Genomic DNA, 17,382 nt, shown 5'->3' with positions numbered 1-17,382 from the left:
GCCTGCTTTGTGCCAATGTGTCCAGCAGGTGGCTCTTAACAGCCATATTTAAAAAGTGAAATATAACTTTAAAATATGAATGTATTCTCTTCAGTCTAGAACGTTCAAAATATTTCAGCAGGCAGGCAGTACAAAGAAATTATGGAAGGATGTTTTCCATTACTTTTTCACACTAAGTCTTCAAAATCCACTGTGTATCCATGTACTGTCTCAATTTGGATACTTAAGAGTTGAAAAATAGGTTCCTATCCAAGTTACTACAAGCATATTTGAACATATTTAAAAGTTTTCTAACAACTGGCTTGAGTATCCAATTTTAAATTTAAATGAATGAGATTCAAGGTTAGTTCCTCAGTCATGTCAAACTCAGGTTAGATGTTCAGGACGTGCGTGCATCTGGTGCTGCAGTGCTGGGTGGTAGCACAGCTCCAGGAGATCCGTTTACTTGTTTTGTGGTTCTACTACACAGTCTTCACACTAGGCAAAGGGTTGGCCAAAAAATTCTTCCCAGGCATACATTAAACCTTCAGGAGTTTCTGTGCCAATGGTGAACTTGGGAGCATGTAGTGGCAAATCTCCCTTGAAGGAAATGTGACCTTATATTATTTATAACTTTATAGAGCTAAGAGAGATGTTTTAGAACGAATTATTTATTTTCATTATAACCTCTCCTTTAGGCTTTTTTGTGTGTATTTGATACAGTCCATTTGAACTGGCTCACTAGGTCACTGTGTGTGTTTGCAAAAATCCCGGAAGAGCACATTCAAGTTCATATCCATGCAAGTCCTTACATGTTTAGTTATACATTTACCCAAGATGTCTAGTATCATTTATTCCCTCTGAAAGCTAGCCTGCAGTGCACAGATGGTTTTCAGTTGTCTGGTGACCTACAGAGGAGGCAATAGAATTTAGAATTTGGACAGGGAAAGCTACTGGTCTTTACAGTTAACACAACATCTAGCAGCCAGGCCATGTGTGTGCCGTTTGTTTTGGAGCCAGTCAGTTGAGCAACATTGGTTATATTTCAAGCAGTTCATGAAAAACTCCTGGCTAAAGTAAGTGATGGTAATTGAAAAGAATCTGTTGACTCACTGTACTTGAGAGGAAATGGAGGTCCCATGGTCATCCCACATCACCTGCCAACTGGTAGCTGATGGGTTTTGCTGGTGTAGGTTGTGGACATCTATCTTCATGCCCGCTGTGTGTGGTGATAGGTTGGTGTTGTTTAAAAAAACCTGGACAATCAAAATGTTCAATTGAATTATTTAGTATTTTTGTTAAAACGTGTCACTCTAGCCCAGGGTTGACGAGTATCCTTTGATAAGTCCTAGGGGTATCTGTAGAGTCATATCTAGGAAATGTATGTTCATATAGGGATAGAAGTTACCAGATATGTGATTCTTTTCCCATCAATTTAAACAGCTGCCTTGTCCATCCTAACTAAAATGATTTTTCCAACTCAGAAAACTCACATGCTTATTGGCATTTTGGCCTGGTTTAAGCATTTTTTAGGGGTATGCTGTATTGTCTCCTCTCCCTATAGTCATTGTAGGAATTTCGTTTCCCTGAGCTTGAACTTGGATCATCCACTTTCCCTTTTACCCCATTTTACACTATCTTCTTTACATACAAGGTCATGGTTTTTCAGGGTAATTTTTGAAAGCAGTAGTAGGCCCTCCTCCTAGCCTAGGTCTCCCAGGTCTCAAGTGTTCCTGAAAATTGTGCTACTTCCTTTGTGCGACCTGTGTTTTTTAGTCTTCTATCTAAAAACAGACATCTTTATCTTCAAAATTCTGTCTTTCAGTTTGCGATCTACATAAGTTTTCATGGAATTTCAGTGTGTATACACCATTTTGTTCCTTTTTTCTTTTTATCACACTTTTTTTATTTTTATTTTTTTGAAGATTTTATTTATTTATTTGGCAGGTAGAGTTACAGACAGTGAGAGAGAGAAAGGTCTTCCTTCCGTTGGTTCATTCCCCAGATGGCCGCAATGGCTGTAGCTATGCCGATCTGAAACCAGGAGCCAGCAGCTTCTTCCTGGTCTCCCACGAGGGTGCAGGGGCCTAAGCACTTGGGCCATCCTCCGCTGCCTTCCCAGGCCACAACAGAGAGCTGGACTGGAAGAGGAGCAACCAGGACTAGAACCCGGTGCCCATATGGGATGGCGGTGCCGCAGATGGAGGATTAACCTAATGTGCCACTGCGCCGGCCCCATCACACTTTTATAAAACTGAGCTGTTCAATTGTTTTTTATTATTGCCTGGTAGTTCAGTTCATCAAAGCAGCATACTTCCTTGATTAAACACCTCCTTGACTGCTGTCTGGAGAATTTAACTAGTGGCAATGAGATAACTGTAATCATACTGGCGTTTTATTTAACAAATTTCGATCTTGGCTCAAGTACCTGCCCTAGCATTTTATTTTGTTTTATTGCTTGCTATTTATTTTCTTCTGGAAAATGCAGAGAAACAGAGACAGGGATTGTCCATCCACAGTTCCCTCCCTAAATGGCAGATCAGAGCTGGGCCAGGCTAAAGGCAGGAGCCTAGAACTCCATTTGGGTCTCCCATGTGGGTGGTTTGAGCCATCAGCTGCTACCTCCCAGGATGCATGAGCAGCAAGCTGGATCAGAAGTGGAGGTGCAGGGACCCTAACCAGGATTCCCATATGGAATGTGAAGAAACACCTACCCTTTCCTTCCCGCTTTTGAATCTCTTCCCTTGAACATCCTTTCCAGAAGTGAGATTGCTGGGTCAAAGAGGTGCTCCTTTTGATATTTCTTTATGGACCTTGTCATTCCAATAGGAACCATTGGTACTATAATAAATCTCCCTGGTGAATTTCTAAATTAATTCCAGCCCTGTTAGGCCCCTGTAGGGCATGAAGTTAAACTCAATCCTCTGTATCTTGGCCCTGCCTTTTCTTACTCTAAGATCCACTTTCTTTTTTTTAAATTTATTTTTCTTTTTTTTTAAACTTTTATTTAATACATATAAATTTCCAAAGTACAGCTTATGGATTACAATGGCTTCCCCCCCATAACTTCCCTCCCACAACCCTCCCCTTTCCCGCTCCCTCTCCCCTTCCATTCACATCAAGATTCATTTTCAATTCTCTTTATATACAGAAGATCAGTTTAGTATATATTAAGTAAAGATTTCAACAGTTTGCACTCACATAGAAACACAAAGTGAAAATTACTGTTTGAGTACTAGTTACAGTGTTAAGTCACAATGTACAGCACATTAAGGACAGAGATTCTACATGAGGAGTAAGTGCACAGTGACTCCTGTTGTGGACTTAACAAATTGACACTCTTGTTTAAGGCATCAGTAATCACCCTAGGCTCTTGTCATGAGTTGCCAAAGCTATGGAGGCCTTTTGAGTTCACTGACTCTGATCTTATTTAGACAAGGTCATAGTCAAAGTGGAAGTTCTCTCCTCCCTTCAGAGAAAGGTACCTCCTTTGATGACCCGTTTTTTCTACTGGGATCTCACTCGCAGAGATCTTTCATTTAGGTTGTTTTTTTTTTTTTTTTTTTTTTTTTTTTTTTTGCCAAAGTGTCTTGGCTTTCCATGCCTAAAATAGTCTCATGAGCTTTTTAGCCAGATCTGAATGCCTTAAGGGCTGATTCTGAGGCCAGGGTGCTGTTTAGGGCATCTGCCATTCTATGAGTCTGCTGTGTATCCCGCTTCCCATGTTGGATTGTTCTCTCCCTTTTTGATTCTATCAGTTAGTATTAGCAGGCACTAGTCTTGTTTATGTGATCCCTTTGACTCTTAGACCTATCAGAATGATCAATTGTGAACTGAAATTGATCACTTTGACTAGTGAGATGGCATTGGTACATGCCACCTTGATGGGATTGTATTGGAATCCCCTGGCACGTTTCTAACTCTGCCATTTGGGGCAAGTCAGCTTGAGCATGTCCCAAATTGTACATCTCCCTCTCTTATTCCCACTCTTATATTTAACAGGGATCACTTTTCAGTTAAGTTTCAACACTTAAGAATAACTGTGTATTAATTATAGAATTAAACCAATAGTATTAAGTAGAACAGACAAAAAAAATACTAAGAGGGATAACGTATTAAGTTGTTCATCAACAATCAGAGCAAGGGCTGATCAAGTTACTGTTTCCTCTGTGACTGAGCCCTTTTGTTTTTCTGTTTTCTGTGGGAATTCCAAGAACCAGTCCATACACTGTTTTATATACTGGTTGATTGAGAGGACAGCATTTATGAATCTTCCGCTTCCCATCTTCATGGCTTTAATTCATCTGCATCCAGTGATCTGTCCTAATCCTAGTCTTGAGATTTCTCATGGTTATCACTTGCGTGTTTATATTGGGACTCACTGCCCTGAAAGTGTTTCTGTGAAAAGCAGAATCCAAAACTAGAGGCAATAGCTTAGCGAAGAAAGCCAGGATCAGAGGACCTAAAGAGGCATGGTTTCATTTCGTGTGTATTTCACGCTAGAGTGTTCTTAGATCAGTCCTAGTAAAGGGAAGAAAATAGGATCGACCTCTTCTAAATCTACACCCATAATTTCCCCTTAGCTTCCTTCTTGTTGATTACCCTTGCTTTTCCCACGGTCCCTTTCTACGTTTCTTCCATATTCTGCTTGCATCTCACTTAGATCACTGGCAGTTTTCTGTGCCTGTGCTTTTTAAGTACCCTACTAGGTACGCCTAGGACTAGAAATGCTTCTTGGCTATAGGCAGAGATCAGGGTGCGGATGGGTCACTTACCTCTGTGGCTCACCCTGAGGGCAGCTAAGCAGAGTAGCAGAGCCTGTGCTTTAGGTAACATTGTACATGCCCACAAAGTGTCCAGGGAAGTGTTCCTTCCTTCCATACTTCCTATCATACTGCTACTGCCAGGGGCACTCTGTAGCCCACATATCTCCTATCTTTCTGTTAATGGGATTGAAGTTATTACCTAGGAAAACTGGAAAGTCAAAATGTTCACGTGAGGTATTTAGTGTTTTAGTGAAAACTAGTTACTCTGGCCTAAGTTGATGTGCCATGCTATTTCTTGGCAATCATCCATGTTCTCCCATCATCTATAATGTCATGTCCAGGCTTGAGCTACTTTTACCTGACCCTTCCACTCCCCACTCCTCCACCTCTCCAGCCTGGAGCTGCATCTGGTTACTTTCTATCTCACATGCCAGGCTGTTGGATGCCCTTGGCCTAGACATAAGGTAAGGCCAGCACCTGCATTGCTTGTCCTCTTGTGGGTCACTTGTTTTATGCTTCAGGACCAGTTCTGTCATTTCCATTGTATGCTGTGGACTACTGCAAACAACAGCATTTTTCTGCTTAACATATCCTGAGCACTAACTGTGCACCAGCCACATGCCAACCTTGTATGCACCTCACCTCACTAATCCTCACAGTCTAGGTTGGGAGGAACTAGCGCCCATACACACGGCTGTTGTGAACATCACAGATCCAGTGTTAGGCTTATGATCATGTGACTTCAACACAGGATCATGGAACCCAGAGCCTGAACTCTTGGCCACTGGTGGCCCCTCCTCTGGGTTTCCGTTCTGCCTGCCTGAGAGCGTTGTGACCTCTTGGTGCCCTCTGTGTTTATTGCTCTTCTTTGAGTTCCTCAAGATCCAGCGGCCCTTTGCTTTCCTCATGTCGTCCTGGGACGTAACCTGGCATACAGGAGGCATGCAGCAAATCACTGAATGAAGATGGCACTGGGTCCACGGTCATCTCATGTCCTTTATGAACTCTTGGAGAACTTTGTACTTCCTCAGTGGGAATGGCTTCTTGAAACTTCGTTTATAGCCATGTGTTTGGGCCCATTAGATCAGATTATCTGTCAGATTTCAGTACCACAGGTATTTTCAGTTTCTGACTGGTGGAGGCACTGGACTTAGTGTGGTGGAGGTTGTAATAAAAGGGAGAGAAGACGTGACTCCTGCCCTCCAGGACACCATTCAGGGTAATACATTTGGGTATTTGTGTTGAATGTTTGATTATGGAGCAAATACTGATTCTTTGGCATGCCATTCAAGGATTTTCATGATCTGTTTTGAGGCCACTTTCCCAACTTCACCTGCAGTTCTCCTACAGGCCCTTGGGTCCCACCATCCTGAGGTGTTAGTAGTTTTCTGAAGCTTCCATGCTCCACGCCTGTCTGTTACTTTGTGTGTGCTCTCTCTCTCTCTCTTTTTTTCTCCCTGGGTGGCCTTTCTCCTTGTCTGCCAGGCAACTTCTTACTCATCTTTTTGGTGACTCTGAAAGTTAATTTCATAGGCCAGTGCTTCTTCCTTGTAACTCTTTTCTTTGAATATCCATGACCTTTACACTTTTGAATAGTGAGGCACTTAATACAATGAGTCAATTTTGTAAGTCTGTTCTTCCTGTTAGATGTGGAGATATTCAAGAGCAAGAGATGTGTGAGTGAAAGGAATAATGAATAACAATAATAATTGCAAAGTGGAAAGTAGGAAATGATGATTTAATGGCTCCTGGTCTGTCATAAATCATGTTTGATGGCAAGAGTAGAAATCTGGTATTAGAAGTTCATTCTCTGAGGCCGGCGCCGTGGCTTAACAGGCTAATCCTCCACCTTGCGGCGCCAGCACACCGGGTTCTAGTCCCAGTTGGGGCGCCGGACTCTATCCCTGTTGCCCCTCTTCCAGGCCAGCTCTCTGCTATGGCCCGGCAGTGCAGTGGAGGATTGCCCAAGTGCTTGGGCCCTGCACCCGCATGGGAGACCAGGAAAAGCACCTGGCTCCTGGCTTTGGATCAGCGCGGTGCGCAGGCTGCAGCAGCCATTGGAGGGTGAACCAACGGCAAAAGGAAGATCTTTCTCTCTGTCTCTCTCTCACTATCCACTCTGCCTGTCCAAAAAAAAAAAAAAAAAAATGACATTTCTTTAAAAATGACTTTTACATCCGAATATACATTTTTCCAAAGAAGATATAGAGTGACCAATAAGCACATGAAAAGATACTCCACATCCTTAGTCGTTGGGAAAGTGCAAGTTAACACCACAACGAGGTATTACTTCACCAGCACCAGGATGACACTAGAATCAAAAGGCAGTGTTGACCAGGTGCTCTCATGGCACTGCTGCTATGTAGTGAATGTGAAGTGTTGCAGCCACTTTGGAAAACAGTCTGAAAATTCCTCATAAAGTTAAACACAGAGGGACCACATTTCCCAGCAGCCCCACTTCTAGGTTTATATCCAAAAGAATGAAAATGTACATCCACACCAATCTTAGGCACAAATTTTCATAGTACTGTGCATTATCACCTAAAAGTATAGATTTCTGAAAAGTCCAGAAGATAATGAGTAATAAGTTGTTACACACATTGACATTGGAATATTATTTTACAATAAAAGGGAATGAAGTGTTGATATGTGCTGCTACATGGATGAATCTTGTAAACATTATACAACATGAAAACAGCCAGTCACAAAAGAACATGTTGCATGATTTCACTTACATGAATTATCCTACAGAGGCAAATCAATAGAGATAGAAACTGGATTGGCCGGCGCCATGGCTCGCTTGGCTAATCCTCCGCCTGCGGCACTGGCACCCCAGGTTCTAGTCCCGGTTGCTCCTCTTCCAGTCCAGCTCTCTGCTGTGGCTCGGGAGGGCAGTGGACGATGGCCCAAGTGCTTGGGTCGCTGCACCCAAGCAGGAATTACCTGGCTCCTGGCTTGAGGGTGAGGAGAAATGGCAAGTGATTGCTAATGATTTTCCTTTTGGAGTGGTGAAAATATTCTAAAATTAGATGGTGATGTATGTAGGTTGCACAGTTCTAGAGCATACATATTAAAATTATGCATTGTGTATTATGTGATTATGTGTATTTTAGGACTTACTTGTATGGTTATGTTTGTCTTAAGACTTTTAAAAATCAGATTCTTTTTTCTCTATGAGATATATCTTCAAAGTTAAAAAAAAAAAAAGGAACGAATGAGGGAGAGGAAGGTCCCAATTTAGTCAAAATTTGAAGGATTGTGTTAGTCATTGTCTTCCTGTCATTTGAGTCTTGACCTAAAAGAATCTATCCTGCATGGTGAGTTCAGTTGCCCAGATGGCCAAGATTCTTAGTGGTTTCTTTGTTCTGTAGACTTAAAATTTCCAAAAATGCATCCATTTTTTTGAGTCTGCAAAGCTGAAGAATAGAGATTCTAGGAGTCATTAAATAGATGTTGGGAACCACTTTGTTTGAAGCAGCAGAATGTTTGATGGGTCTGTTTTGAGAGACTTTTGTGGAGAGTTTGTTACTGCTAGGTGGACAGTGTCACTTAGATCATAGAGAAGTACTTGGAAAAGGTTATGTGCCAGGAGTCTGCAGACAAGTGACTCCAGGCCAAGACCATGCTTCCTCATCAGAAAAATGACAAAGATAGTGGCCTTCTGACCACAAGGTGCGTGCCCAGGCTTATGACCGAGATCCAGCTCCAGGAACACTGAGCTGTATACCAAGCTCATGTCCTGTATTGGCAATCTCAGATTTGTTCCATAGCATGGCATTTGAAAGAATGATTGGGTGGAGAAGAGGGCAATGGATGGTTGGAGTGGCAGCAGGATAGAAGGTTTTTGATGTGATGGCTGGATGGCTGTGGTCTCTGACATGAGTGGTCAGAAGGTGCTGGCAGGAGCTATTCTCTGCTCTTGACTGACTGACTGTAGTATGGCAAGGGTGCCAGTTGGGACCAGTAGGTTGGACAACAGGGACAGTTCCCCAGAACTGCATCAAGGCACTGGCAGAGGCCATCCAAGACCCTCTGTGCTCTAAATTTCCCTCAGGTCAGCCTTTCCTATGTATCTGGATTCCTGAGTCTCTTAGCCACCATTTTTGTGTAGTGTGAGATGAATAAGTGATTTACCGTTGTGTAAATGTATTTCAGGTGGATTTGTTCGTGGAAATGTACTATGGGGTTTATTTGGAGCAGATGAATGAAATTTTGAGATCTGGTTTCAAAACTCTAGAAGTATGTATGCAGATTTTTCTAGCCACTTTTGGGCCCATTCCATTGTTCTTTATGCTCCCTCTCTTCAATCAGTGATCTAAGACTAAAGCATAATTTAGAAATCCGTTACAGTAAAAAGCACCGTAGTATTGACTGCTGCTCAGCTGACCCAGACATGAATATGCTCATCTGCTGAACCCACCCACTGCCACAAATGCCCATCTCATGAGCACTCAGAGCCCTCAAGTCTTTCTGCAAAGTTGGAAAATGTTTATCATTGTCCGTGATTTTAAGGTATGCATTTTTCACGTTAACCGCTCTGAATTTGTGATACCTCCCATAGTCAAAGGGGGCTTCCATTCATTGTTTTCTTCCTTGTAAGATGGCACATCTGTCAATCAGTGATCTCTTTGTATATAATAGGATCAGTTATAGTAGTGTTTGAACTATGCAAATGTATTCTAGAACTTTCCTGTCTGTCTTTGGATGGAGCATCCCATGTCTGTCCTGGCTTTGCCAGCAGGGGCTTGTGTGTCCAGAGGGGGAGCCAGTGAAACCCCTGTTTTTGCAGATTTTCCTCAATAAACCACAAGCAGATCTTCCATCCTTGGATCTCTGACTACAAAATATGCAGTAGAACCTTTCTCCTTTCCCAGCCCTTCCATTCCTCTGGTCCCTCTGGGGTCCTCCCATAAGTACTCAGTTTGTGTGAATGTTCCTGGAGCCTTTCTAGAACCTTCTCACCAGGCCCTTCCCAAAGTGACTCATTAATGTGGGTCTCCCTGGTAGTGTCTCTGGGAAGATAAGGGAGAGGGATCATGCTCTTACCCTACCATGGAGACTGACCAAATGTTGCCTTACTTTCCCAGATAGGAACTGCTGACTCAATGACCTGTAAGGGCCGTTCCAGTACTTCATTCCGTGTGTCTCCATGGCTTCACCATAAGTAAGAACTTTTGCTCAGAGTGCTCTGACTCTTATCCCTGGAGGTTCTGTCCTGTCAGACAGACAGTATCACCCAGCAGTGTTAATACTTGGATAACATGAGTAATGTCAAGAGTAACCGAGAACTGTGCCAGCATTATGCTGCCACAGCCCCCACGCTGCTGGCTCACATCTCCAAACTCCTCACACACTGCCGGAAAGAGTGCATTGCTGTACCAAAGGGCATCAGAAACATTTTCCAGGTCACTTGGAATGATCTCATCAAAACCCTTGAGGTACCTACCCCATCCAAAATCCTGGGCCTGGAAGTCAGCCTTGGGTCCCCCTCTGTGGTACTTGCAGAACCAACACCTGTGCAGGCTCCCATCCACAAGAAGCTGCCAACGCACGCAGTGCCACTGATACTGCCAGTGGTCACCAGGACAGTCAAGCCCTCCGTCTCCTCTCCCAGGCCACCCTGTCCTATGTCCACCATCCAGGAGACTCTGGACAAGTTTCAGCGGCAGTCCATCCACCTACTGACAGAGCTCCTCACTCTGAAGATGAAGGTCATGGTGGAGTCTGCATCTGGTAAGGCCAACTCCCCAGACTCCTCACATTTGTGGCCTAGGTGTCTGTGTGTGTTTGCTGAATCCATCTCACACAAAACTGCAGGTTGAGTATCCTTGATCCAATATCCAAAATGCACCTAAATGTGCAACTTTTGATTACCAAGATGATGCCACCAGTGGAAAGTTCTACATCTGACTTCATTGAGGAGTCCTAGTCAAAACATAAGTGCACTAAAAATATTGTTTCATATTACTTCAGGCTGTATTTATAGCAGGTGTATAAAACATAAGTGTATTTTGTGTTTAGTCTTGGGTCCCATCCCCAAGATAACTCAAATATACCAAAATCTAAAAATTGCAACACATGAAACACTTCTAGATGGAGATATTTCAGATAAAGGATGCGCAATCCATGTATCTCTGGTATGTGCTAGAAATGGCAGTCTCAAGTCTGCTATAGGATTGATCTCCTTCCCTCACCCGCTGCCAAACATTCCTGTCATTCTTCTGGTCCTCCATTTTCCCTCCCATTGCAGTCCTAGATTGGAAGGTTAGCAGGGGAATCGTGTGAGGGCAGAGGTTTGTGGTTATGATGTGAAGGTGGAGAGAGCACCCGAGAGGGGGTGATATGGGAAGTTTGCAAATCTTGAGATTCACTTGATAGGTGGCCTGAGACAAGTTGTGCCAGAACCAGGGGCAGTTAGGAGAACCAGGCCGCCTCCAGTGTGAGGGCATCATCCAGTAACAATGCTGTGACCTAGAGTGCTGACCCTTCCCAGTGCTGCATCATTTCTAATACCAGTCGCCTCAGCCCCCAGTCCTGTGCCTGGGGAGACAGATGTGTAAGGGGGAGAGGACAAAGTGCCTCCTGATGGATTTTGACAGCTCGAGACTCTAATTAGGAATCCCTCACAGCTGTTTACCTGAGGAATAGATTTGCTCTCTTCCCTTATTTCCTGGGCAGTTTACATAGGACTTTTTCTAGAAGCATCAGCCTTGTGTTGCAAGGAAACTGTTTTGCCTTCAATCATTCCTTTAGTTGGTGCCAATCCTCTGGACATCTCTAGACGCTTCGTGGAGGCCAGTCAGCTACTCCATCTCAATGCCAAGGAGATGGCCTTTAATTTCCTGATTGGCACAGTCGGGAGAAGTGGCTACAATGGAGGACAGACGGGCAAAGGTGGGTACTTGAGCTTCAGCTCATAAGTGGAAGGTTAACACAATACCAACAGCAATGCCACGGAAAGGTAAAACTCCTGGTTTGAAAGTTTGACTTTCCCCAGATTGAGGTGGATATGGAGTAACAGGGATTGCCAAATGCTACCGGTAAGTAGAGAGATTGGTGTGACTCCTGTGGAGAAGAGGATATGGGGTATCTGTTTGCTGGGAGATGTCTGTACCTTACAACCCAGCACCCCCTCTTCTAGACCATTCCCTAGTGCTGTCCTTCTCAGATTACCTGCAATGAGGGCCAATTTTTAAATATCCAATCTGTTATGGACTGGCCCTTTTATAAATACACAGCAGAAATGCTGCAGCACAGTCGAATTGTTACAAAGGCTTCTCAAAGCTTGTCTCAGTGTTTGTACTCACCTGGTTAAGTCCTGTGCTGGTCAGTCCTAGTCCACAGGCTACAATAACAGTCACACTGCTGGAGAGACCCTCACATGTGTACAGGAAGTTTTCTGAGAATATTGATTGTGGTGAAGTTAGAAGCAATCTAATTGTCCATCAATAGGAGAAAAGTTATTATGGTCTGTTTAGACAGCAGGACGTAATAAGCAGTGGAAATGAATGAACCACTAAAGCATACATGTCAGTTTAGACAAATCTCAAAATATAGTTAATCAAAAGAAAGAAAGGAAGTTATGGAAGTTTAAAAGCCTGCAGAGTAATGACATATTAGTTATGAGTACATTATACAAAATTCAAGTACAAAACCATGCAAGGGAAAATTTGAGAGTTATCTCTGGAGAAGTGGGACTGAGTGGCATCTGGGAGACAGCAATTCAATCGGATCCATAATGCTTTATTTCTTAGGTTTTTTATATAGTTAACCTTGTGGATTTGTGTGTTTAGGTGTGGTGGATTGGGGGGAACACTAAAATTTACTCTCAACATATTTCAGGTATATAATGCTGTAATATTAACCGTAGTCATCATGCTATCAGTTAGATCTCTAGAATTACTTCATCTTAAAACATAGTTTGTACCCTTGCACAAAAATCTCCCCATTTTCCTGTCTCCCAACCCCTGGCAAGCACCAGTCTGTTCTCTGTAAGTTCATACTTTTTAGATATCATATATAAATGAGGTCGTGAAGTATTTTCAGTCTGTGCCTGGCTCATTTCACGTAGCATAATGTCTTTCAGGTTCATCCATGTTGTCACAAATGAAGTTTCCTCCTTTTTCAAGGCTGAATAATTTTATTGTGTATGCACAATGCATTCTCTGTTCATTCGTGTGTTGATTTACTAATGTCTTCTCATTTTGACTGTTGTGAATAATGCTATAATGAACATAATGTTGCAGATGTATCTTGGACATACTCATTTCTTTTCTTTGGATATATACTCAGAAGTAGAATTTTCAGATTGTGTGATAATTCTGTTTTTTAATTTTTGCATTAACTCCAATTCTGCTTTCCATATACATTTTCACCAACAGTGTACATACAGGGTTCTTTTTTCTCCACATCCTCACCATCACTTTTTTTTATACTAGTTATTCTGGTAGGTGTGAGGTGATGTCTCATTGTGGTTTTGACTTGGATTTTTCTTTTCTTTTTTTTTTTAACTTTTATTTAGCAAATAGAAATTTCCAAAGTACAGCTTATGGATTACAATGGCTTCCCCCCCCTCCATAACTTCCCTCCCACAACCCTCCCAACTCCTGCTCCCTCTCCCATTCCATTCACATCAAGATTCATTTTCAATTATCTTTATATATAGAAGATCAATTTAGTATATATTAAGTAAAGATTTCAATAGTTTGCACCCACGCAGAACATAAAGTATAAAATACTGTTTGACTGCTAGTTATAGCATTAATTCATATTGAACAACACATTAAGGACAGAGATCCTACATGAGGAGTAAGTGCACAGTGACTCCTGTTGTGGACTTAACAAATTGACACTCTTGTTTAAGGCATCAGTAATCACCCTAGGCTCTTGTCATGAGTTGCCAAGGCTATGGAAGCCTTTTGAGTTCACCGACTTCGATCTTATTCAGACAAGGTCATAGTCAAAGTGGAGGTTCACTCCTTCCTTCAGAGAAAGGTACCTCCTTCTTTGATGGCCCGTTTTTTCTACTGGGATCTCACTCGCAGAGATCTTTCATTTAGGTTTTTGTTTTTTGGTTTTTGGTTTTTTTTTTTTCCAGAGTGTCTTGGCTTTCCATGCCTAAAATACTCTCATGAGCTTTTTAGCCAGATCTGAATGCCTTAAGGGCTGATTCTGAGGCCAGGGTGCTGGCATCTGCCATTCTATGAGTCTGCTGTGTATCCCTCTTCCCATGTTGGATTGTTCTCTCCCTTTTTGATTCTATCAGTTAGTATTAGCAGGCACTAGTCTTGTTTATGTGATCCCTTTGACTCTTAGACCTATCAGAATGATCAATTGTGAACTGAAATTGATCACTTTGACTAGTGAGATGGCATTGGTACATGCCACCTTGATGGGATTGTATTGGAATCCCCTGGCACGTTTCTAACTCTGCCATTTGGGGCAAATCAGCTTGTGCATGTCCCAAATTGTACATCTCCTCCCTCTCTTATTCCCACTCATATTTAACAGGGATCACTTTTCAGTTAAATTTAAACTCCTAAAATAATCTTGTGTTAATTACAGAGTTCAACCAATAGTATTAAGTAGAACAAAAAATACTAAGAGGGACAAAGTATTAAGTTGTACATCAACAGTAAGGACAAGGGCCTCTCAAGTCACTCTTTCTCATAGTGTCCATTTCACTTCAACAGGTTTCCTCTTTGGTGCTCGGTTAGTTGTCACCAATCAGGGAGAACATATGATATTTGTTCCCTCTGGGACTGGCTTATTTCACTCAGCATGATGTGTTCCAGATTCCTCCATTTTGTTGCAGATGACCAGATTTCATTGTTTTTTACTGCTGTATAGTATTCTTTAGAGTACATATCTCATAATTTCTTTATCCAGTCTACTGTTGATGGACATTTAGGTTGATTCCATGTCTTAACTATCATGAATTGAGCTGTAACATACATTGAGGTGCAGACAGTTTTTTTGTTTGCCAATTTAATTTCCTTTAGGTAAATTCCAAGGAGTGGGATGGCTGGGTCATGTGGTAGGACTATATTCAGGTGTCTGAGGAAACTCTAAACTGACTTCCATAGTGGCTTTACCGGTTTGCATTCCCACCAACAGTGGATTAGTGTGCCTTTTCCCCCACATCCTCGCCAGCATCTGTTGTTAGTCGGATTTCTGTATGTGAGCCATTCTAACCGGGTGAGGTGAAACCTCATTGTGGTTTTGATTTGCATTTCCCTGATGGCTAGTGATCCTGAACATTTTTTCATGTGTCTGTTGGCCATTTGAATTTCCTCTTTTGAAAAGTGTCCATTTAGGTCCTTGGCTCATCTCTTGAGTGGGTTGTTTGTTTTGTTGTTGTGGAGTTTCTTGTTCTCTTTGTAGATTCTGGTTATTAATCCTTTAACAGTTGCATAGTTTGCAAATATTTTTTCCCATTCTGTCGGTTGCCTCTTCACTTTCCTGACTGTTTCTTTTGCAGTACAGAAACTTCTCAATTTGATGTAATCCCGAAAGTTAATTCTGGCTTTGACTGCCTGTGCCTCTGGGCTTTTTTCCAAGAAATATTTGCCTATGCTTATATCTTTCAAAGTTTCTCTGATATTCTCTAATAATTTGATGGTGTCGGGTCACACGCTTAGATCTTTAATCCATGTTGAGTGGATTTTTGTCTAAGGTGTAAGGTAGAGGTCTTGCTTCATGCTTTTGCATGTGGAAATCCAGTTTTCCAAGCACCATTTATCAAATAGACTGTCCTTACTCCAGGGATTGGTTTTGGATCCTTGATCAAATATAAGTTGTTTGTAGATGTTTGGATTGATTTCTGGTGTTTCTGTCCTGTTCCATTGGTCTGTCCATCTGTTTCTCTACCAGAACCATGCTGTTTTGATTACAACTGCCCTGTAGTATGTCCTGAAATCATGTATTGTGATGCCTCCAGCTTTGTTTCTGTTGTACAAGATTGCTTTAGCTATTTGAGGTCTCCTGTGTCTCCATATGAATTTCAGCATCATTTTTTCCAGATCTGAGAAGATTGTCTTTGGTATTTTGATTGGTATCACATTGAATCTATAAATTGCTTTTGGGAGAATGGACATTTTGATGATACTGATTCTTCCAATCCATGAGCATGGAAGATTTTTCCATTTTTTGGTATCCTCTTCTATTTCTTTCTTTAAGGTTTTGTAATTCTCGTCATAGGGATCTTTTTTTTTTTATTAAACTTTTATTTAATGAATATAAATTTCCAAAGTATAGCTTATGGGTTACAATGGCTTCCCCCCTCCCATAACTTCCCTCCCACCCGCAACCCTCCCCTTTCCCGCTCCCTTTCCCCTTCCATTCATGTAAAGATTCATTTTCAATTCTCTTTATATACAGAAGATCAGTTTAGTATATATTAGGTAAAGATTTCAACATTTTGCCCATATAGCAACATAAAGTGAAAAAACTACCATTGGATTACTAATTATAGCATTAAATAGCAATGTACAGCACATTAAAGACAGAGATCCTACATAATTTTTTTTCAAATTAGTTAATTTTCTATGCCATTTCCATTTTAACACCAGGTTGTTTTTTTTTCATTTCCAATTCTCTTTATATACAGAAGATCAATTCAGTATATAATTAGTAAAGACCTCATCAGTTTGTGCCCACACAGAAACGCAAAGTATAAAAATACTGTTTCAGTACTAGTTATAGCATCACTTGGCTTTAGACGACACATTAGGGACAGATCCCGCATGGGGTGTAAGTACACAGTGACTCCTGTTGCTGATTTAACAATTTGACACTCCTGTTCATGGCGTCAGTAATCTCCCTAGGCTCTAGTCATGAGTTGCCAGGGCTATGGAAGCCTTTAGAGTTCGCTGACTTTGATCTTATTCCGATAGGGTCATAGTCAAAGTGGAAGTTCTCTCCTCCCTTCGGAGAAGGGTACCTCCTTCTTTGATGGCCCCGTTCTTTCCACTGGGATCTCACTCACAGAGATCATTCATTTAGGTCTTCTTCTTTTTTTTCCATGATATCTTGGCTTTCCATGCCTGCTATACTCTCATGGGCTCTTCAGCCAGATCCGAATGCCTTGAGGGCTGATTCTGAGGCCAGAGTGTTGTTTAGGACATCTGCCATTCTATGAGTCTGCTGTGTATCCCGCTTCCCATGTTGGATCTTTCTCTGCCTTTTTGATTCTATCAGTTAGTATTAGCAGATACTTGTCTTGTTTGTGTGGTCTCTTTGACTCTTAGACCTATCAGAGCTATCAATTGTGAGCTGAAATTGATCACTTGGACTAGTGCGATGGCATTGGTACATGCCATCTTTATGGGATTGTGTTGGAATCCCCTGGCACATTTCTAACTCCACCATTTGTGGCCAGTCCAATTGAGCATGTTCCAAATCGTTCATCTCCTCCCTCTCTTTTTCCACTCTTAGATTTAACAGGGATCACTTTTCAGTTAAAATTTAAACACCTAAGAATAATTGTGTGTTAATTACTGAGTTCAACCAATAGTACTAGAACAACAACAACAACAACAAATACTAAAAAGGATAAAGTATTACATTGTACATCTAAAGTCAGGACAGGAGCTGATCAGTTCATTGTTGCTTATAGTGTCCATTTCACTTAACAGGT

General features: G+C 41.8%; 1 protein-coding gene across 1 annotated transcript in view; it reads left to right on the top strand.

Annotated features, from left to right (window-relative positions):
• Nucleotides 1-10,006: 10,006 nt before the first annotated feature.
• The window catches only part of LOC133766423 (uncharacterized protein C3orf20-like), a 61,436-nt gene continuing 54,060 nt past the window's right edge, over nucleotides 10,007-17,382 (top strand). The window contains exons 1-2 of the mRNA XM_062200086.1: nucleotides 10,007-10,478; nucleotides 11,499-11,639. Of these exons, the coding sequence (XP_062056070.1) occupies nucleotides 10,007-10,478; nucleotides 11,499-11,639 (613 nt within the window). The remainder of the gene's footprint in view (nucleotides 10,479-11,498; nucleotides 11,640-17,382) is intronic.

Source organism: Lepus europaeus, chromosome 9 (assembly GCF_033115175.1).
Source record: "Lepus europaeus isolate LE1 chromosome 9, mLepTim1.pri, whole genome shotgun sequence".
Classification (NCBI taxonomy): Eukaryota; Metazoa; Chordata; class Mammalia; order Lagomorpha; family Leporidae; genus Lepus; species Lepus europaeus.
Note: the sequence above shows the minus strand (reverse complement) of the source record. Positions and strands in the feature narration are given on the sequence as shown.